The sequence below is a fragment of the Verticillium nonalfalfae genome (assembly GCF_003724135.2).
Source record: "Verticillium nonalfalfae strain VnAa140/NRRL 66861 chromosome Unknown scaffold_37, whole genome shotgun sequence".
NCBI classification, from domain to species: Eukaryota; Fungi; Ascomycota; class Sordariomycetes; order Glomerellales; family Plectosphaerellaceae; genus Verticillium; species Verticillium nonalfalfae.
Window position 1 is genome coordinate 171,967 of NW_021167262.1, and position 21,051 is coordinate 193,017.

The window sequence follows — 21,051 nt, forward strand, 5'->3', positions numbered from 1 at the left end:
GGCCTGGCGCCCCTGAGAACACCGCTCACCCGGTCCGTTCCTACCGGCCTGCACGTACGGCGAGATTCGCGGTAATACAGTTCGAAAATGGCACGTTTGAAGTCTAGTGACCGGCCAACGATTCTCCACTTTGGACGTCCATGGTTCCTCGTAGGCTTGGCTACGTACAGGACCTTAGCACACCCTGGGTTGGGGATCCTCTCATCCTCGTTGGCCGCTCCCTTATTGTCTATGACTTGCTTCCGTTTTCCGCCCAGGGCGTGATGACCACCCGCAGGGGGTAGACTCTACCCCCAAAGATGTCGGAAGCGAAGGCTACGGGCAGGTTGCCTGTCCGTTTGGATCGAAGAGGATGTTCGTCTTCCGTTTCATGTTTCGTTCACCAGTACGCCAAGACTCAAACCGTAATCCTCCACACTCTCTTGCTCTCGCTCAGTTATTGATGGCGAGCCCCAGCAGACGTGCTGACCCCCCTGTCACTGCCTACCGTCCTTCCTTCTCATATAAGACTTCTCGAGTCCGTCACCGTCTGTGCCATTGACCTACCTTGCCCTACATTTCCTGTTCCGCCTCGTCGTGTATTAGATCTGGGCACTCGTGGAGCGGTGATCTTTTCCATCAAGAACACTGCAGGCTGAAGACACTTCTCAACTTCATCGACCCTCTTTTTTTCATCGACGCTACTTCTTCTGCGCTTGTATACTTGACAATTTGACTTGTCCTCCCTGCCTTGCGGCCCGAAGTGGAAGCCCAGCTCTGAGCCACTTTTGGATGCCACCGTCCCGAATCCCGCGCCTTAGTTGGATTCGTCGTGAGCAACATAGTTTGAGCATTGACAATGAGCGGTACAGGCACCAAGATCAAGACGGCGCCGTCAACGAGAAGCTTATCATGACTAATAGATACTGAAATGACCAACTCAACGCCCAATACGGAGTTTTCTCCCCCATGCAGTCCTCAGCAGAAGTTTGAGCAACTCATGAAAGACACAAGAACTTCTGCCAGAAAGAAGCTTGCCCAGCTGACGCTGAAAGAGAAGGTTGATCATTGTACATTTTGGTTGTAGAAACAAACATGGGAACTAACCATGAAGTAGGTCTCACTCCTTACCGCTGCCGACTTCTGGAGGACGAAAGCCATTCCTGAGAAGGGTATTCCCGCTGTCAAGACGTCAGATGGTCCTAATGGTGCTCGTGGTGGCATCTTCGTTGGAGGCACTAAGGTATGTCGAATGGTCCATAAATCCAGCAGATTTGACTCACAACAACGTAGGCCGCGTTGTTCCCCTGCGGTGTATCGCTTGCGGCGACCTGGAACAAGGATCTACTCTACGAAGTCGGCCAGCACTTGGCAGATGAAGTAAAAGCAAGATCGGCCAATATCCTCCTGGCCCCGACCGTTTGTATGCATCGGCATCCTCTGGGTGGACGCAACTTCGAATCATTCTCCGAAGACCCCCTCCTGACCGGCAAGCTTGCTGCCCAGTACATTCGAGGCCTGCAGGAGAAGGGCGTTGCAGCTACTATTAAGCGTATGTTCCTCTCCTAATGTTTTGCAACAACGGCGAATTGACTCTAGCTAGACTTCGTGGGCAATGAGCAAGAAACACATCGTCTTACGATAGATTCTCTTATCCAAGAACGGCCACTCCGTGAGATCTACCTTCGACCCTTCGAGATTGCTGTCCGCGAGGCCAACCCTTGGGCCCTCATGACATCGTATAACTTGATCAACGGCACCCATGCCGATATGCATGACCACACGTTGAGGACGATTCTGCGAGGGGAATGGGGTTATGATGGGTATGTCAGAGGCCCTGCGGAATGCACGGGAGGTAGTTTTGCTGACGATATGCAGTGCTGTTGTGTCTGACTGGGGTGGCACCAACTCCACGGTAGAATCCATCCTGGCTGGTTGTGACATCGAGTTCCCATACTCGCCCAAGTGGCGATTTGACAAGGTCACACAAGCAATTCAAGACGGCAAAATCTCTGAAGGCGATGTTGACCGCGCCGCCGAGAACGTCTTGACACTGGTGGAGAGGCTCAAGGGGGATGACATGGCCGAAGAGCAGGCTGAAAGAGAGGACAACCGCGAAGAGACCAGAGCGCTCATCCGGGCTGCTGGCGCTGAAGGTCTCACTCTTCTCAAGAACGAGGGTGGCGTTCTTCCCTTGAACGCCAAAACGACTCGAGTTGCAGTGATAGGCCCGAATGCTAACCGAGCCATTGCTGGCGGTGGTGGTAGCGCCAGCCTCAACCCGTACTACAACACGATACCCCTGGATAGCATTCGAGCCGCATCCGAAGCCGAGATCACCTTTGCGCAGGGCTGCCACATTCATAAGTGGCTCCCTGTTGCTTCACGCTTCTGCAAGGACAAGTCAGGCAAACCAGGTGTCAGCATCGAGTGGTTTGCGGGCGACAAATTTCAGGGCGACCCCGTAGTGGTGCAACGAAGAACAAACACGGATTTGTTCCTCTGGGACTCCGCTCCTATTAGCGAAGTTGGCCCCGAATGGTCTGCCGTGGCGACAACTTACCTAACCTCGAATTCCACCGGTACACACACCGTCAGCTTCATGAGCGTCGGGCCAGGAAAGCTCTACGTAAATGGGAAGCTCGAAATGGACTTGTGGGATTGGACTGAAGAGGGTGAGGCCATGTTTGATGGTTCTGTCGACTACCTCGTCAAGGTCGAAATGGAAGCCGGTAAACCAGTTGAGCTGAGGGTCGAGATGACCAACGAACTTCGCCCAATTGCGAAACAGAAACAATTTGGTATCACTCACAAGTACGGAGGATGCCGGATCGGGTTCAAGGAGGAAGACCAGGTCGATTTCCTGCAAGAAGCAGTTGAGGCCGCCAAGGCTGCCGATGTCGCCGTGGTTATTGTCGGCCTCGATGCTGAATGGGAATCCGAAGGTTATGACCGACAAACAATGGATCTGCCGTCTGATGGAAGCCAGGACAGGCTGATCGAAGCTGTCGTCAAAGCTAACCCTCGCACCGTCGTCATCAACCAGTCAGGCACTCCTGTCACAATGCCCTGGGTCGACCGAGTCCCTGCTATCATTCAAGGCTGGTACCAAGGACAAGAAGCCGGCAACGCTCTGGCAGACGTGCTTTTCGGCTTCAAGAACCCCAGTGGTAAACTTCCTGTGAGTATCCGATTCCACAACCCTAACAAGTCAAGTTCAAGCCTAATATGCTACTAGTCAACTTTCCCAAAGCGCATTCAGGATGCCCCTGCTTACAACAACTGGCCGGGAGAGAATCTCAAGGTCAACTACGGCGAAGGCCTGTACATCGGCTATCGATACTATGAAAGAGCCCTGGTCGAACCTCTCTTTGCTTTCGGTCACGGGCTGTCCTACACCACGTTTGAATACGGGCGACCTTCCCTCAACAGTAAGATCCTCACACCGCATAACACCATCGAGCTTTGCTTTGCGGTCAGCAACATTGGGTCCGTCGCCGGCGCGGAAACGGTGCAAATATATGTACGGGATGACAAGTCAAGGTTACCACGCCCCGAGAAAGAGCTTGTTGCTTTCGAAAAGGTCTTCCTGGAAGCTGGCGAGACTGTCCACTTACGTATCAACCTCGACAAGCATGCCGTGGGCTACTATGACACCGCGATCCCCAGCTGGATTGCGGAAGAGGGCACGTTCAACGTTCTCATTGGCGCCTCATCAGCCGATGTCAAGTATGCTCCATCCGCTCCTCTCCTACTCGTTATTACTTTGCTAATGATGAACTCAGATATACCATTCCATTTGAAGTTAAGGAGTCCTTCACATGGGTTTTCTGAGCAGTCACTTTCCTAAGATGCTCAAGGATGGGAATGTCACGTCATCCGGATTTCTTTGTGTTGGACTTTGCCTGCGGAATCGCCGTGCCTATGGGCAGCGATAGGATAGATGGGACGGTTTCCTGTCGTCTCACTTGAGATGGCCTGTCATTACAGCTGCAGGACGCTTTCTGCTGTATGGGTTCTTCCCTTCTTCTCTTCCGTTCTTGACGGCTTCTCGAACGTCCACCCCACGCTAGAACAAGGCGGGAGTGGGGACGCAGTCGGCTGGGACATATCACCTCGCGTCTTCGTCGCGAAAGCCCCACGATTCTGAGGTCATGAGTTCCGGGAGAATAGCTGGGCGCGATTCCACGACTCAGAATGCGTCTGTACTCCTTTCAGGATGGGACGCCTTGCATGGACAGCAGGCATAGCACTGGTCAAACTCATCTGTTGATGCTCCTTCGTTCTCTTTCGGCGTGTTTATCCATGACGTCTTATGCAGGCTCCATGCTCTGATAGCCCCTCGTGACCTGTGCCATTGAGATAACGGTGATCACTAGAAGCAGCCATGAATGCCATTGTTCTGCACATGATGTGCCGTGACATGCGGCGGGTGCGGGGGTGGTAGGGACATATCTCGGGGGGGCAGGTTCCATATTGCCATTGCTGGTGATGGGCGCGGAGGTCAACACTGGTACCGGGGGTTGGCGACCCACGGTTTGGCATATTGCCCTCCGTTTACTCATGAGAAGGACATGTGGACAACCGTCGTACGGCGTCGCACGGCCATCGACACGTCTGGGCTTCCGTTCCGTCGGGTCCGGGATCAGCATCACGCAAACTGCCATGGGAGTGTTTGTCAAGCAGAGTTGGGTGATATGGGAAAGAGGGTGTGCAGTTGGGGGACAAGTGCCGGGGGTCCTCGTTCCTCAAGGTATGGATTCAAGTCTCATGATCGATTCATCGCATGGTTGATCGCCATGATGTGTATCTGAGATAGTGTGCGTTGTCGCGTAGGCCCGACCGAAAGCCTATCTTTCAATGTCAGCGTGAGGCCGTATCCCGGCCGCCATTTTTGATCAGGATAACGCTCGGTCGAGCGGGCGGGACGAGGCAGGCTCCCAGTCTTCGGATGGCGCGCATGGTGATATATCTTTGGCATGATCACTCTGTCTGCCCACTCTACCAAGCCTTACATGCGTACCTTGCCAGCGCATGGAGACTTGAGCTCCCCTGGTCTTGGCAGAACAGAGGTATGTGTGCGCATGGAAACGGTCTGGTCTCCTAGGTTCCTCTACCGACCTACAGGTAGCTTGGGAGTAGAGTCCCTGGCGGCGTTGTTTCTCACCAAGAGCTACCCCTCAAACCGACCCAGAGATCGTCTGCGATGTCGCCCTTTCAAGGGACATGGTGTTTCGCACCCATCCGAGGCCTGTGACTTGGAAGCGTGTGGGCAGAAACGACGTGTCAGAAACGTGACTGTCAGGATGCTGCTGCATGCCTATGATGGTTGCTCCATGCCATGGCGAAGTCAAGACTCTATACCCCGTGCCTATTCACACGCCCTTCGCAGGGGTCCCACCGTTTTGGCTCCCTGGTGATGTGACGAGTTTGCATGCGATAAATTTGGAAGCAACTAATTCTCGATAAAGAATGATCAGTTTTCCACGTCGATCCCGTGCTCGGGGTTCAAACGGCTGCTGCCAAGTGGTATTGAGCCGCAGGGCTGCCATGCTGACCGCTCAGGGTCATCGTGGTGTTCGGAAAGATACCGGACAAGAGAGCTCAGAGCTGGGAATCGAGGAGTGGCGCGGCCCGTAGTGCTGTTGTGAAGGAGAAAGGAATTATACTTTTGTGGCTGATACTGTGCTCAAAGAATCAAAAATGTGTCTTCAAGGTTTGCTGAAGAATCGGGTTCTTGTTCTGACCTTGGACATGGGGCATGTGGCATGATGAAGGGGTGGGTTCCTGGTACGATGCCTTGCCTACCGAAGCATCTACCTACCTAAGGTACCTACATAGGTACCACGAGGTAAAGTCAGGTAGGTAGGTACGGTGGCATAAGTCTGATTACATAAGGTAAGGCCAGGAGCAGGCCCATCAGCACGCGCCACGATAATGACTTTCAGGCATTGGGCTCTCAAAGCAACCCCAGAGAAGCGCAGCAAAGCTTCCTGACGTCAACTGGGGCAAGATGGAGGCTACGTACGATGAAACTCTACCCACAGCAGGACAGAACACATCGCGGTGAAAGGTCGAGTTCTAGGCCTGGCGACTTGGCGTTAGGCTCAGGGGCGCTGTGGGCCTACCCCGGAGCATGCTCTAAAAATGACCATGCACGGTGGGTCCCCAAATGCGGTCCTCTTCAGCAGCGCAGCAGCAAAGGGGGCTCGCGCAACTTCTGGCCTCCATCAGAGAGACCATCCTGCCAGCAAACGTCAGCCTCAATCCCCGTCCAGCAGGTGCTTGATCCTGAGTGAGCTCAAGGCCGCCGAGAATACGAACACCCGACGAAACACAGCACAGCGAAGCCTGTTTCTCTCTGTGACCGCACCTTGCGCGACCCGCATCTGTCCGCAGCCGCACAAGAGCTCGCACTCGCTCGCTCAGCCAAAATCGACCCGACATCTTGACTTCGCGTCGCGAGGCATCGCCGGCTGCCTGGCCGCGCATCCACACAGGCCGGAGAGTCGCAGCACCAGGTGATGGAGCATGGCTCCCTCGTATAGCAATGGCTTTGGGCCCAACACAGGATACCTCCCGCGGGTGCGACGCAACAACAGCGTCGCCGCCAACTGCCGACACCTCCTTGCTGGTGCCCTCCAAGCGCTGCAGCAATCGGTCAAGGCTCTGCGAAACAACCGGTCCAGCCTGCTGGCCAACCTTCTCACACGAGCCGCGTGGCAGGTCAGGATGAACCTGACGGCGCGGCGCCTCCTCAGCTTCCCCCACTTGCTGGTGGGCTTCTTTGTGCTGCTCATGTTGTGGGGAGAATACTGGGTGTTCGACAGCCGCGTCGCCAGTTGCAGATGGGACAAGTGGGAGAAATGGGTAAGTCGCTCTGTGCATACCTGGCCGCCCCAGACGAGGAGAGCCTTCGAGACTGATGCCGCCCGTGTTGCAGCCAGCAGGAGCTACCCCTCACCACCTCATCTTCGTCGCCGACCCCCAGCTCATCGATCCGCACTCCTACCCTGATCGGCCGTGGCTCCTGTCGGAGCTCACCGTGCTCATCACAGACAACTACTTGCGCAAGGGCTACAGACAGCTGCGAGCCCAGCTGCAGCCCGACTCGGTCTTCTTCCTCGGCGATCTGTTCGACGGCGGCCGGGAATGGAAGACGGCCGTGGGCGACTTCAGCGATCCTAGGTGGGCGGCCGGCCACCGACCCAAGAGCGAGGAGAAGCACGTCAAAACGTGGAACAAGAAGTACGGAGAAGGGTTTTGGCTGAAGGAATACGCGCGCTTCAGCGACATGTTCATCAAGGACTGGAACACCGATGGCGAGCAGCCCGGTCCCTGGCAGAGGGGGCGGAAACTCGTCGCTGGGCTGCCGGGCAACCACGATTTGGGATTCGGCGACGAGATCAAGATCCCCGTGCGCGACCGTTTCAGCGCCTTCTTTGGTGACGGCAACCGGGTCGACGTCATTGGCAACCATACGATCGTGTCCGTCGACACCGTCTCGCTGAGCGCCGACTCATCCGACGCCCTCACTCGGGTCGACCTGAAGTCCATCTACGAACCCGCAAACATTTTCCTCCAGAATGTTCAGTCCTTGAAGCAAAAGGCGGTTGAGAAGGAGCTCCGGTTCTGGCGCGGCGAGGTCGGCGAGGTCGCCTTCAAGCACGAGGTCGAAGACGTCTCCCGGCCGAATCTCGACAACGTTCCGCGCCTCAACCCCGACAAGGCCAACGGCGACTTCCCCACCATTCTTCTCTCCCATGTTCCGCTCTACAGGGACTCCGGCACGCCTTGTGGCCCCCTTAGGGAGCACTGGCCTCCGCTGCCGAAGCCTGCCGGGCAGACGGAGCCCGTGAAGCCGGATCACCGCAACGCGATCTCCGTCTCGAGGGGCTATCAGTACCAGAACGTGCTGAGCGAGGTGGACTCGGTCAAGCTCGTCAAGAGCATCGGCAATGTCGTCCATGCCTTCTCGGGCGACGATCACGACTACTGCGAGGTCGTCCACTCCGACAGCAAGAACAACGTGCGCGAGATCACCGTCAAGAGCTTGAACATGGCCATGGGTGTGCCCACGCCCGGCTTCGTCATGGTCAGCCTCTTCAACCCCGTGGACGACCACGGAAAGCCGCTCCCCGGCTCGCCACAGCAGACACTGCAGACGCACCTCTGCCACCTGCCGAACCAGATCTCGACCTTCATCAAGTACGCCGTCTTTGGCGTCGTCTGCCTCGCGGCCATTGTCGTCCGCGCCCTCCTCATGCCCGTGCTGGGCTTCACCCCCTTCACCCTCGCCGCCGACCAGAGCCCCGGCGCCGGCGGCCTCCTGCCCACCTACAAGGACAAGGTCGAGGACGACGGCTACTATGCCCACCACAACTCGACCACGGCCGCCTCCGGCTCCTCGCAGTACCGTTCCTCGCGCCTCCGCAGCTCGTCCCTGACGTCCTCCGCCAACGGCTTCGGCGGCAGTGGCGGCGCCGCGCGCGCGGGCTCGACAGGCCGCCACAAGCACCACGGCAAGAAGTGGGGCTGGGCCGAGAAGAGCGGTCCGCGCATCGACATATACAGGGACGACCTCTACGACAGCGGCAAGTCGCGCTCGCTCGGCTCGTCGTGGCGTGCCGCGTCGGCGAGGCCGCGGACGTCGCTCGGGCTGATGGGCCGCGAGGTGCTGGCGTGCGTGTGGCGCGTCGCGTGGATGGTGCTGCTGTTCTGGGCGTATCTGGCGCGCAAGGGCTGAGTGGGCAGGTCATGGCCGCATTTTCGTTGTTCCAAAGACACTGGACGGCCACAGCCCGTCCCGGAGAGATAACCTAGAGAGAGTGATGGCATAGTGCGTTTGGACATGAAGTGGAACTTTCCACATATAGACGGGTCAGTATCGACTTGGCCCCCGACCCTGTATATAGCGGGTCAAAATGGTCTCTTATTGTATCATATCTGTAATGAATGGCTGAGGCAGCCTGCTGGATAATACTACTGGTTGTCACCCAGTCCGGCCTTGGGGCTACTTCATGATATCTTCTTAACATTGAGCAACTAGGTCGAGCAACTTGGAGCATGAGACTTCCTGCGCGAGCTCGACAAAGACAGGATTGCAACAACTCCCTTTCCTTTTACTGGACTTGATAAAGTCACCTTTGCAACCAGGTGTGGTTAATACAGCGCCAACACCGGTCACCGTAAACTCGGCGACAAGTATGCGTACCACAACGTGCCCTTTTCCAGGCATAGCAATTCATAAAGCACAAGACAACTGTCCGATCATCTTCCTCGATACCGCGATCCCTCCTCCAGTCGCTCACGCACTCTGCAACCTTCAAATCCTCATTCTCTTGTCGGAATGGGCGTCGGCGGGCTCGTCGACTTCGTCGACTTCGGATCTCTGACGTTTTCTGCTTTGCATATTCATACTGGCCCAATCCACATTCTCGTTCTCGTTGTAGTCGTCGTATGAAAACATCGCCTCGCTGTTTTGCGCGCGTTCACCATACGGAGGCACAGAATGGCTGTCATTGCCATACTGGCCGCGACGGGCTCGGGTTTCGAGGCCGATCCTCGTCGAGCCCGAGGATGTTGTTCGATCTAGCTCGTACGTAAGCCACGTGGGCCAGCCTCGTCGAGACTCGTGACTAAATTGATCAGTATCAGGCCCCGTATGTCGGGCACGCCAGGCGCGACCGGCTATAACCTCTCTTGAAGATCCATGAATATGCGGTGTGTAGTCGGTTTGATAGAGGCTTTGTCCGCGGGGGAGTCTCTCCTGAGACGAAGGATAGGATGAGGACGCATTCAAAGCGGCTTCATGGTGCTGTGACACTTGATGTCGGAGGCGCTCTTTCTTTTCGCGGCGCAATCCCTTCAGACGGGTTTGGGCAGCTGAGCTGACGTTCCTACCACCACCCGACCTGCTTCGCTGAGCATGTTCGCCTGCATTCTATGCGGAAGCGGCCTTCTCCATGATTTGAGCTAGCTCTATGGTTGATGGAAGGGAGGCAGTAAACTCGCCGTCCCACTCGCTGATCCGGACATTCACAGGGACGCCGCCTTCCGAGATGACGTTGCCGCTGACATGTCGTATCTTGACTGCCTGGGCCGAGGAGTTGTTCGAGTGCACACGAATCAGGTCTGACTCGACATTTTGCACGACGACGATACCTTCTTTGAACACGACATTGGAAGCCACGGTCATTCGAGAGCCGCGCACAGATACAGGCATCGGTAGATGCTTCTCAAGGTGCGTTGTGTGTAATATGTAGACGTTCCCCGCTACGTTGTCGACAGTGATGGTGGATGCATCAGCACCAACGACTTGGTCGGGATTGCAGTTGTAGAACAAGAAAACGGATCCCTCGATGTTTTTGATCGAAAGTTGCTTGTTGGTAACACTCAAGTCCTGGACTTTGCTAGCCATTGTGTTTGGCTCTCCTGCGTAACAGCTAAGGAGGAAGCTTGCCGAAAACGGAGAAGAAGAAAAGAATGGAAGATTGTTCGCAGACCCCTGAGAGATCTGGGACCAGGAAACCACTCAATGAGCGGGACGGTGTTCGTAATCAGGACAGAGTGCCGGTGCTTGAACAGCGTTCCAGGGCGCCGGAGGTTCGTCGAAGCTGAGTGAAGAAAAGAAGGACGAAACGATCGTACAGCATTCAAAGCCTTGACTTATTCGCTCGAACGGCTTGCAGTGGCTTTTGACAGTCTACTCTCGGCATTAGTCGCAAACAAAACGTGAATTTGAGAGAAGGTTGCGGTGGTTGAAGCTGGCAGAAATGAAGAAGTAACTACACCCAGAGATGATGGGATGTAGACGGGGGCTTGACCCGCGTACCTACCTACCCAGGAAGAAATATTCAGAAGGGGGTAAATAGTAGCAGCGAAGATAGAAGGAAGGGGCGGCCTGGTTAGTTAGATGCTCCTGCTCTTCTTGAAACGGATGGAAAGAGCAAGGTGATGATTCCATCCGCTGTTCTCGCCGCCCACCTCACTTGCCTTGGTACTTTTGCTCCGGATGTTGTTCTACCTACATCAGGTACTTTCTTTATCTACCTAGGTATCTAGTCAGCAAACCCTACAGCTGCATGCCTGTCGTTCTTTGGCTTCCATTTCAAGGCTTCCCTTCCTCGGGTATCAACGGTTAGAGGTCAAGAGTAGAGCGGCTACACCATCGTGAACCCAAGCAATGGAAAAGGTAGAGCTGACTGAATGCATCTCTCCAGACTTTGCTGAGAACCTCAGACATTTGATCCTTACGCCCAATCCACTTCTAGCTCCAACAGGTCAGTCTAGCCAAAGGATGCCGAAAAAGATATCTCTTCCGCTTGCCAGACGTCACTTGGCCATCTCGCGCTGCCACGCGTAAATAAAAAGGGGGTATCAGTTATTACTAGCATGGTATCTTATCCTCCACATGTTCCAGCCCGTACGGCCCAGGCCCACGACATTACACGCCTCACAAGGGCGCACCACCAGCTCAAGACAGACTCGCCGCCCGGCTCCTCCGCCGTCTCTTCGCCTCATCAAGGTCATAGTTGGCATAACGGCACGTACACTGCCCGGCCCCGGCCGCGACGGGGATCACCGTCCCAGACCCCTCGCGACAGCTCGGCCCCTTCTTGCTGACCTGCTGGATCTCCACCTCCCCAGGCCACTCTCTCCAGTCTGCGTCCTCGGCCGCATCGCCCGCATCCGCCATTGACGTCCGCTTCCTGTCGCCGCCCTTGACCTTGTCAGTCCAGACCACGCCCCTGAAGATAGTGTCGTACGAGCACGTGGCCCCAGTCGCCGTGTGGTTCCCTGGCACGACATCTCGGTCCATCTCGATCTCGAACTCGAGCCGCTCGTTTACCGTGTTGCCGTCACGTAGCATCATGGTCACGTTGCGGAAGCGCGGCGCAAAGGGGTTCTCTGCGCTCGACACGGTGTAATCCGGTCTGTCGGCGCCTGCGTCAGGCGCGGTGATAGTCCAGAAAAAGGTGGCGCCCGCGGCCGAGGGATCCTCGGCGTGGGTTGTGAAAGGAGGGCAGCGCCAGGTCGCCGGGTCGGACGTGCAGTCTGATGACGAAGTCGTCAATGCCGTCTGGAAGGAAAAGGAGCCGGCGGGATACGCCGCTGGTGACGCTGGTGATGTCGACGGCTCCGATGTGCCGTTGTTTGCGCTGGGTCTTGTAAGTCACGAAACATGATAGCGAGATGAGCAACCAAAAGAAGCAAAAGGGGAAAAAACGTACCCTTTTCGTAAGCCAAGAGCCAATCCAACAGACAGACCGACGATGATCAGAACGAAGAAGAGCATAATCAGGCAGATACGGCACCACCCTCCCCTGCGCGCAACCCACGCGTTCTCTGTGATCCTCTCTCGCCGCCCCTTTTTCTCCGTCACGACCTCCCGATCCGGCGAGTCCCAGGCAACGCTGTTCCTCAGCGGGCTCGGCCACAGAGGCTCCTTGCTATGGCGGGGATAGTACGATGGCGGGGGGTACGGTGGAACGTTCTGCTGTTGGAGCTGCTGAAAAAAGGTGTACTGCTGCGGCTGATTCTGGGGCGGCGACCCCGTTGCGCTGGTCGAGGCAGAACGATACCGCGCCGGCCGATGGCGTTGGGGACGGCGCGGCGTCACGGGCAGGGAACTCGCACGGCGATGCGGTGGGCGAGATGGCGTATCTTGCGGGTACTGTAGCTGTGGCGCGCCATGTTCGGCGATGCTGGGCATGCGCCCTACGCCAGGTCGGCCGCTGCGTGGGCTCGGCGTGAGGACATACTTGGGCATGTTGAGCCCTTGCTGGGGCGTCGACACGACCATATCGTCGGGCCTACGTTTTTCTTTGGTGGCAAAGGAGGCTTCGTGCGTGACGGCGAGTTACGAGCTCCGTATTATATCAAGCGTTCGCTCAAGTGTCCTGGACAGAGAGTATCAAGTCCAGAGTGCCGAGCTTTCTGAGCACACAGCTCAAGACTCGTAAGCTGGCTTGGTCAAGAGACCCTCCACAGTCGTGCAGTGGAGTGATGCCAACGTCGTTGGCGCTGGGTCAGGTTCAGGTTGAGGGACAGGGCTAAGCGCGCGGTACACCCGTCTTCTTGGTGGTGTTGTAATCTGATGTGGTTTGCTTGGGGCTGTCTTCCCTCTCGAACATTGGTGTGAAGGCTCGAAGGCGATGATGGATGAGAACCGAGGGGCAGGTAAAGGGCGAAAGAGACTTTCTTTCATGGAAAAGCAATAAGTCGTTGTCTCTCTCAGGATGCAGAAGGGGGAGGATAGATCTGTAAGGCAGGCGAGTGGGGGAAGTGTCTGTCGGTTTAAGAGAAGCAGCGGCAGATGCGGACAATACTCGCTCCCTCCGCTCCTCTGACGTCGCCCTGGCCATGCCTGTCGCCAATCCATTGTCAAAATGACCCGGGCGCTGCCCGTTCTTTGGGCCCGGTCATCATCGCGGCCTTCTTCGTCTCCGTCTGCTTCTTCTTTGTCGCAGCGTCCCGCACTAGCAATGATTGAAATCCTCTGCTCTTCCTAGAGGCTCGCGGCGACCTGGGCCCCGCCCGGAGCTTCAGTGATCCAGGTCGGTGGCTTGGGGCGATTTGCTGGATTGGGAGGCGTCAAGCAGGCGAGAGCAGGGATGGGAGCTTCAGCGCCAGCTACGCCATTGGGCCACGCGCGCGAAAGAAGCTCTGATCGACAGAAAGGAAGTGAACCCTTCCGCTGCGGGCTGGCGAGATTTCGCGGCACCATCCCAGGTCCGGGCGGGCAATAGTCTGGTCCATGGCGCGGGCTGTGCGGCGACCGTCATTGGCGCAAACGGTGACGGGGGACTGAATGGTGATGCAGCCCAGGCCTAACTGGGCACTTGGCCGTTGACGGCATGGGAGGGGGAGGGAGGTATGGGGCGGTCGGTTCCCAGACGTGCGGGTTTCGGCTGTTGGAACAAAGCTCGCGAGGGCGACGTATTGGGTCATCGGATTACATCAAGATCCCATGTGTCAAGTACGTGCCTGCCGTTGAAACGAAACGGAGAGGGGGGGCTCTGCCGAAGACATTGTCTTGCTTCCGTGGCACCAGGTCCGGGGTTTCTGGGTCGGGGGCGGTGTGGTTATTGGAAACATGCGTGCCAGAGCTTGTGGTCTTAAGCATGGCCCGAATGTATTGGTGCCAGTTCAAGACCGTTTTGCAAAGGGGGCGGAGAGGAAGCGAGAGAAGAGAGAGAGAGAGAAGGGGGGCGAGCTAAGGGTGGATCAAGATAGCGTGGTCAACATAACAGCCAGGCGGCCATCGCGTGGTTCTTCGATCGTAGCGCCATCCCTAATAACCTTCACGAATCGGTGGCATCGCGTTGTGGCTCCTTGCCTGATGGATCAAATTGCACACGCCCTTCTGTCGCCAGTAAGCAAGTAGTCTGATTGTACAAAATTGGTCTTGTGTATGTCCTCGTCTACGCCGATGCCTCCACATGTACCTCCTCTTCCTCCTTCTCCTCCGGGGCCTGAATCTGCTCCATCTCGCCCTCTTCGTGCTTTGCCTCGCCTCCCTTCTCGAGCTCGACGTAGGCAGGGGGATCCAGCGACTCGCCACCCTCCACCCAGACCTGCGCCAGTTCGTCCTCAATCTCCTGTCGCCTCGCCTGCCACTTCTCCACCTGGTCCAGTCGCTCGCGGAGGTCCTGGAGCTCCTTCTCGACCTGCATCTTCTCCCTCTCCGTGCCGATGCGGTCGAATGACCACTCGTCGCCCTGCTCGCCCTGACCGAGCGTGAGGTTGTACGTGTGGTACTTCTTGAGCGAAGCGCGGGTCGAGATGGTGATGAGGGCTGGTTTCATGTCAGGAATGCCACCTCGATAATGCGTGGCAGGATGACTTACTGATTCCCCTCTCCTTGCACGTCTCGTACAAGAGACCCTCGACGTCACTCGAAACAGCGCTGGTGCCTTCGTCGATAATGGCGTACTGGGGCTCGTGGTACAGCAGCCTGGCGAAGCCCATGCGCTGCTTCTCGCCGCCACTGAGGATGTCCTTCCACTCCTTGCGCGTGTCCCAGCCGCCTTCGCGATCGGGGAGGTAGCCCAGACGCGCATCCTCGAGCACCCGCTTGAGATCCTCCTCCGTCTTGCGCTTCTCGCGCATGTCGTGGTGACCGTCGGGGTAGATGACCTGGTCTCGGAGCGTTCCGATGCTGAGGTAGGGTCGCTGCGGCAGGAACATGATGCCGTCCTGGCCGGCCGACTTGGGCCGGCTGACGAGGCCGCGGTATACGGGCCAGAGCCCTGCGAGGACGCGGGCAATGGCAGTCTTGCCAACGCCGTTGGGGCCGTCGATCTACGTACCGGGTTAGCGAGGGTCGTCTGTTGGCAGCATCATTTCAATCTCACCAGGAGATGCTCGCCTCTCCTCACCACCATCGAGAGAGAGTCTAGCAGTTCGTCGCCGCCTTGGGGCCAAAGGGCAGGCGCCACAATGGGGACGTTCTCGAATCGGACACCGTCAAAGCCCTTCTGCGTCGTGCCCTGGACATCCGACAGCGAGTAGAGCTCGTTCTGCTGTCCACGTAGGTAGTAGGCGTCGGCATGCACACGATGCAGCGTTGAGATGAGCGTGTACACTCGACTCGTGTAGCCGGCAAGCTCGGACAGGTCCTTGATCGAGTACATCATTCGACCGCCGGCATCCGCAAGCGACAGCATGAGCCTCTTGTTGGTGATAAACTCCTTCATGCGGCCACGCTCCTTGCCACCCTTCTCGGCGCTCTGGACCATCTCCATGGCACCACCGAGGCCACCCCACGCAGGCAGGAAGACGGGCAGAGACGAGAGGAGATAGCCGTAAGCACTCCAGCTGTACTTGAGAACAAAGTCCTCAAGCATGTTGTAGCGAATCTTGAGCATGTAAATGCCCTCCATCCAGTTCTTGAGCGACTTGAACTCCTTGTTGAGGAAATGCTTCTCCATGTCGGCTCCGCCGTAGAAGGCAACCTCCTCCGCGTTCGCAATGAGGCGGGCGTGCAGGCTTCGGAAGTCACCCTCCTTGCGTCCCTCGACAGCCTTGAGCTTTCCAAATGGCGGAGAGAGTCGGCGGAGGATGTTTGCGGTCAGGATGTAGTTGCTCGTCAGTCCGATGAAAGCCAAGGGGCCGAGCGAACGGTAGAGTTGGTAGTTGAAGACACAGAGATCAACAAAAGGCTTGCCCAGAGACGAGTAGAGATTCGCGGCAGACGCACAGAACAGTGTAAGATCTTGCGTTATGAATTGGTCAGCTCCCTGACCAACGCCGCCGTCGAGGTTGGACAGTTTGTAATAGTTCAGGTTGTTGTTCAAATACAGGTCATGGATATAACGTGTCAGTCGTGTCCTGAAGGCAATGGACACCTTGGACTCCAGGAACTTGATCATGGCATTGGTATAAGACGCTAGGCCGCCCAGGCCGCACCACTGTACTCCTGTTAGCGAAGCGCAAGTAAAGCGAGGGGTTCGTCTGGCGTTTGGCATACCTTGGCGAGACCTAACAGGAAGGCCTTGCCTTGTCCGGCAACAAGATCCCGCACAATCTCTCCGTCGAGTCTCGCGACCACAAGCGAGAGATACGTGCGCAGCATGAGGAACATGCCGTGGCTGAGGAGAAGACCGGCCTCCTTGCTCGACCACCGCGGAATCATGATGCTCATCAAGCTCAGGAACTGGTGCAGGAAGGCCAAATTGAGACCGGGTTTTGTCTGTGCAGATGGAACAGTCCCATCGCCGAGCCCAGACACCCGCGGCGGGTTAAGAAAGAGGCGGCGATGGGCTTCGAAGGTCAAGGGCTTGGTTGTGTGGATGACGACCTTGGAGGTCCCCTCCTTATACGGCACGTAGATGGTGCGGGAGCCATCCTTGTTGAAGAGCCACGAGTTGGTACGGACCAGCTTGCGACCTTGCTCCCTCTCTTCCTTGCGGCTTTTCCACCAGCGTCTCCCTCCAGCCGCGCTGAGTATGATGGATGTTGCGAGGGCGAGTGTGGCCAGGAGTCGGGTTGTTCGTGTCGTCTTGCGCAGTCGGGTTCGGAAGATGGTGGAGTACTTCTCAATGAAGGCCGCAATGGCCTCTTCGGCTGCAGACCCACGAAGGGTCGATTGAGCAGCCATGTCGATGGTTGTCGGGCGCAAGCGAAGTAGCTTGGCGCAATGGTGTCGATTGATGCTATGAATGGGAACCCATTACAGATCGAAAGCGCCGGGCAGAAGCTGTCTTGCTGTTGAATCAGAGGGGGTGTGTGACCATGACGGAGATCGGAGGGTGCGATGTGGTGTTGTAATTCCGGTGCAGGCCTTCGCAGATGTGGCCTCGTTGGGGAAAACGGGCAGCGCTGGGCAAGCTTGTGATGGTGGTTTACATTAGGCACGATGCCGATAGGTGGTCCCGTGGAGGGTCCCGCGAGTGACCAGCTCGGATGTTGGAGTAACAAAGCCTCGGGTCTTCCAGCGTACCTAGTGGGATTTCACATGCTGGAATGCCAGCTGCAACAGGGATGGTCGGTGGCCTTCCCCATGGGCATGACGTTTACTCATCTCATGCTAGCGACGTGTGGCTTGTGACTGGCGAAATGTGGCGGGGCATCGTCACGTGTCGACGTTGTCCGAATATCCACGTCTATGAGCTAAGTACGGCGCCGACATATGCTCGGCATCATCCCCAGGATTGCACTCACATTAGAGGAGAATGTTCTGATGTTCCAAGTCCTTCCAACGGACTGTTCATAATAGCGTTGATTGTCTCGACCGCATCGGATCTTGCTGAACAAATGGGGGTAAATGAGATCTCAACGAGTCTTACCAACAGTGACGAAACCCCGAACCCTGTAGATCGGCCGGGGGTGCTACGCCGACAAGCCCATTGCAACAAACTTTTTGTTGATGTTCCGTGAGAGGCTGGATATACAGCCCTTTGCGAGGCCCAAATCACATGAAGGTTAAGAGGCCCCTCGTTGGTGGAGCAAGAACATTCTGGCTATGTTGATCTGGCAATTTGACCTTCTCTGTCCATCGCGTAGATGGAGAGAGTCATGATTGTTCTCTCATCAAAATCGAAAGAATAGACGAACACGGTTGTCTGATGTACGTCGATCAGGCTGATCTGAGCGATCAAGTTCGACAGAATATTGAGAATGTAACCTTATTGCCCATGAAGATGTGACAAGTCTCATTGTCTCGTATATATCCACTAAGGCCGAGCTCATGAGACGAAGCCCGTCGAGGGCGCTCCGTTGTGCAGATCAGCAAAACGGGGACCAGTGCGGGATGCTTTCTTCATGAACCATCACGGTGATGCGGCTCAGCGACATGGATTCTCATAGCCCTGACGAAGATTCCTGCACTGCGACCTTCTGTGCTCTACTGGAAATATCATGATCCCATTATAGCTACATGTAGATATCCTAGCAACTCGTTTGTGCCGCTGTGGCTAAAGGCACGGGCAATACGCCCATGGCCGTTGGCATAGGTCACCTCGGGCCATCTGGAGGCTGCATTGCTAGCGTGAACCAGGAGAGTGGCTTCTTCCACCAGGTTAGCCTAGCCTTCGTACAAAGAATGACTGGCAACAGCTTCGCGAGCCATGTTCAATACGGAAACAAACGCTCCACCACTGATCACTTGGTCGACACTGGGAAAGCTTCACTCCATACTCTCTGGATGCCGGCTTGACAAGCTTGATTAGCATACGTTGCTGATGTGAATCTACACTTCGCTGCCAGGTCGGCAAACCTCCCTCCCTGAAAGAACATCCTGAAAGGTCAAGAAGATCGGGTCACATGTTGGGCGAGTCTTCGTGACGACGTTTTGCCACCTGCGGGAAGACCTGCAGGAAGACCCTTGGCCCTGGGGTTGGGCCATCACTGGTCTGGAGCAACGATTTAGAGCCGAGAAAGCGAAAACGGCATGATTGGCCATACTCCACGATCTTGGGCGTCCAACCAGATGTGCTGTTGAGGCGGGCGGCAAGGTGGCCAATCATGGGGTAAGGTGGTGGGCTGCACCCCCACTGGCGGCGGGAAAGTGATGCCACCAATGTGGCATTGTCACTGTCCCTTGCCCATGTTGTTCTGAAAGCTCCCAAGCTCTGTTTGCCATGTCTGTCTGGTCTGCGGAATCTCACCTCAGTTGGGCGGTGTGGGAGGTCTTCCCTTGATTCACGAAAAAGGGTGGGAGCCAACTGGATCACGGCATCATCAATCACGTTGTGTGTTGAAGCTGGAATGTGGACCTCGTGGAAGTTGTGAGCCTACGACCAACTGAGCTTCTACAAAATGCTTCCAGATACCTTTGAGGCTGAAGCTTGCTTGCCTCAAGTGTACCTGGATCCATGTCGCCATGCAAGGACCACAGCTGTCAGTGGGCCATGGGCCGCCGACTATGGCCCGTGAGGAATCAGGAGCTGAAACGATGAGACAAAATACGTCTGGTGATCCACAAACCAGGCCTGGGCACGGCAGATTCCAGGTTCGGATGGTGCAGCAGTCCGATGCCTCGAACCGTTCTCTACCTTCTCGCCAGGCCTTGGGTTCCCAAGACGTGTGAGCGGGACGGTAAGGAGGGCTGGCGAAGCAGGAGGAGAAAGGAAGAGGGGCGGGAAGGGGGAGCAGACAGGTTGCAGCCCTCGGCAATGCTCGACGAAACTGAGATGGGATTCGAAGACACGGATGGTGACAAGGGCCTGATGAGAATACTGTACACCTGTACAAAGTTCAAGGTGCTGGCGGCTCGCTCTGCCCTGGATACGGCTCGACTACCCTGAATGTACCCACTTTGGAGATTTCCCATGCTGCTAATGAGCTTGGCGACAGGCCAGTCTGTGGTGGAGCATACGGCTGGAGAGGAGACATGGGACGCGACGAAGACGTCCTGGCCGCTGATTGCAGAAGAGTGTACAAGCCATAGCTCACACAGTGTTCAATTTGGCCGAGCTGCGGAGCTCAGCCCAACCAAAGAAGGACCGTACCTCATGTCTATTCCCACGGCTCAACCCTCATCAGCGCTAGTACGTCTCATCTCATTTCCCCTACTCGCCTAACGCCTACTGGGTAATTTCGCCGCGATACCCACCCGGTGCCTGCCATCCCTACCCTTTTACCCTGTGTGGTGTGTGTACCCGCCCAGCCTTTCCCCAGTTCTTGCTGCACAGCGCACATACCCCTGGACACCACCCGCCCCCCCTCCCCTTTGGAGCTCAAACCTCCTTGCCCCCCCAGATGCTTCCCGTCCAGTGGCTAGGAGGCAAGCAAGCAGCAAGCTAAGGCAGTCAGAGCCGCCCGGATAGCTTGGAGCCCCTCCCCCCCCCCGGCGGTCCAGAAGGCCCAGCAGTGAGCACAGCACCAGAGGAAGCCAAGGCCACACCTAGCCATAGTGCCTCGTTCCTCTCTCACACTCCCCCATCTTTCTCTCTTCCGGTAGGTAGCAAGCGGCCAGAACAAACCCTCATCCCGTTTAGAGCCCGTCATTTCGCTTGCGCCTGCGTCTCCTCTCGCTCTTCAGCCTCTACCACGCTATTCGACCCCCCCATCCCCGTCGCTCCAGTCTTGTCTCGTCTCCCGTTGTCTCCCATTCACGCTCCTCTTTCATTCTCCACGCCATCGCCGTACTCCTCCGCACGGTAACGCGGTCTACCGGAAACGACTCGACCTATTCGACGGAACAAAGCCTCCAGCTTCACTCGTTATACAGAGCTCGCAGCCCTTCCGTCAAGCTACATCCTATTGACCTGTCTTTCGCCTTCTTCGAATTCTATTTCGCCCCATACCTTGCCGACCGACCGAGCGCCCGCCAGTTGAACCCAGCCACCTGTTTCGCCAGTACCGGCCTCTCGCGACCAAGCTTCACGAAAGTCGATCAATTTTCGCGCCCAAGGATAACCATATTCAACGTTTTCTTCGCCTTGATTCGCAGACTGTTTGACTGCACACAATACTCAGATCATCGCAACCCGGCGCGCCCCCGAGATTCGAACCAGCCCTTGAGGGCTCTCGATTTTCGGAGAACGAGTTCCTGGTTCTGCCTGTGAATCGGTTCACGCAGCCAGCGGCTCTCAACAGGTGGTGAGTCTGCCTGAGTTGATATCA

General features: G+C 56.5%; 5 protein-coding genes across 5 annotated transcripts; 2 read left to right on the forward strand and 3 right to left on the reverse strand.

The window, feature by feature from the left end:
* Positions 1 to 910: 910 nt before the first annotated feature.
* On the forward strand, positions 911 to 3,813 carry D7B24_005747 (uncharacterized protein; the record flags this gene model as incomplete). Its single annotated transcript, XM_028639896.1, has 7 exons — positions 911 to 1,039; positions 1,097 to 1,222; positions 1,273 to 1,531; positions 1,625 to 1,802; positions 1,858 to 3,160; positions 3,233 to 3,708; positions 3,765 to 3,813. The coding sequence occupies 7 exons, from the start codon at positions 911 to 913 to the stop codon at positions 3,811 to 3,813; spliced, it is 2,520 nt and encodes an 839-aa protein (XP_028495823.1).
* Positions 3,814 to 6,510: 2,697 nt separating this feature from the next.
* Positions 6,511 to 8,725, forward strand: D7B24_005748 (uncharacterized protein; the record flags this gene model as incomplete). The annotated part of the gene is made up of 2 exons (XM_028639897.1): positions 6,511 to 6,849; positions 6,923 to 8,725. 2 exons carry the CDS (start codon positions 6,511 to 6,513, stop codon positions 8,723 to 8,725), a joined length of 2,142 nt encoding a protein of 713 aa, XP_028495824.1.
* A 1,197-nt stretch (positions 8,726 to 9,922) lies between these two features.
* On the reverse strand, positions 9,923 to 10,399 carry D7B24_005749 (uncharacterized protein; the record flags this gene model as incomplete). Its single annotated transcript, XM_028639898.1, has 1 exon — positions 9,923 to 10,399. One exon carries the CDS (start codon positions 10,397 to 10,399, stop codon positions 9,923 to 9,925), a length of 477 nt encoding a protein of 158 aa, XP_028495825.1.
* A 1,056-nt stretch (positions 10,400 to 11,455) lies between these two features.
* On the reverse strand, positions 11,456 to 12,784 carry D7B24_005750 (uncharacterized protein; the record flags this gene model as incomplete). The annotated part of the gene is made up of 2 exons (XM_028639899.1): positions 11,456 to 12,140; positions 12,213 to 12,784. 2 exons carry the CDS (start codon positions 12,782 to 12,784, stop codon positions 11,456 to 11,458), a joined length of 1,257 nt encoding a protein of 418 aa, XP_028495826.1.
* A 1,621-nt stretch (positions 12,785 to 14,405) lies between these two features.
* Positions 14,406 to 17,083, reverse strand: D7B24_005751 (uncharacterized protein; the record flags this gene model as incomplete). The annotated part of the gene is made up of 4 exons (XM_028639900.1): positions 14,406 to 14,779; positions 14,832 to 15,285; positions 15,339 to 16,394; positions 16,454 to 17,083. 4 exons carry the CDS (start codon positions 17,081 to 17,083, stop codon positions 14,406 to 14,408), a joined length of 2,514 nt encoding a protein of 837 aa, XP_028495827.1.
* Between the last annotated feature and the right edge of the window lie 3,968 nt (positions 17,084 to 21,051).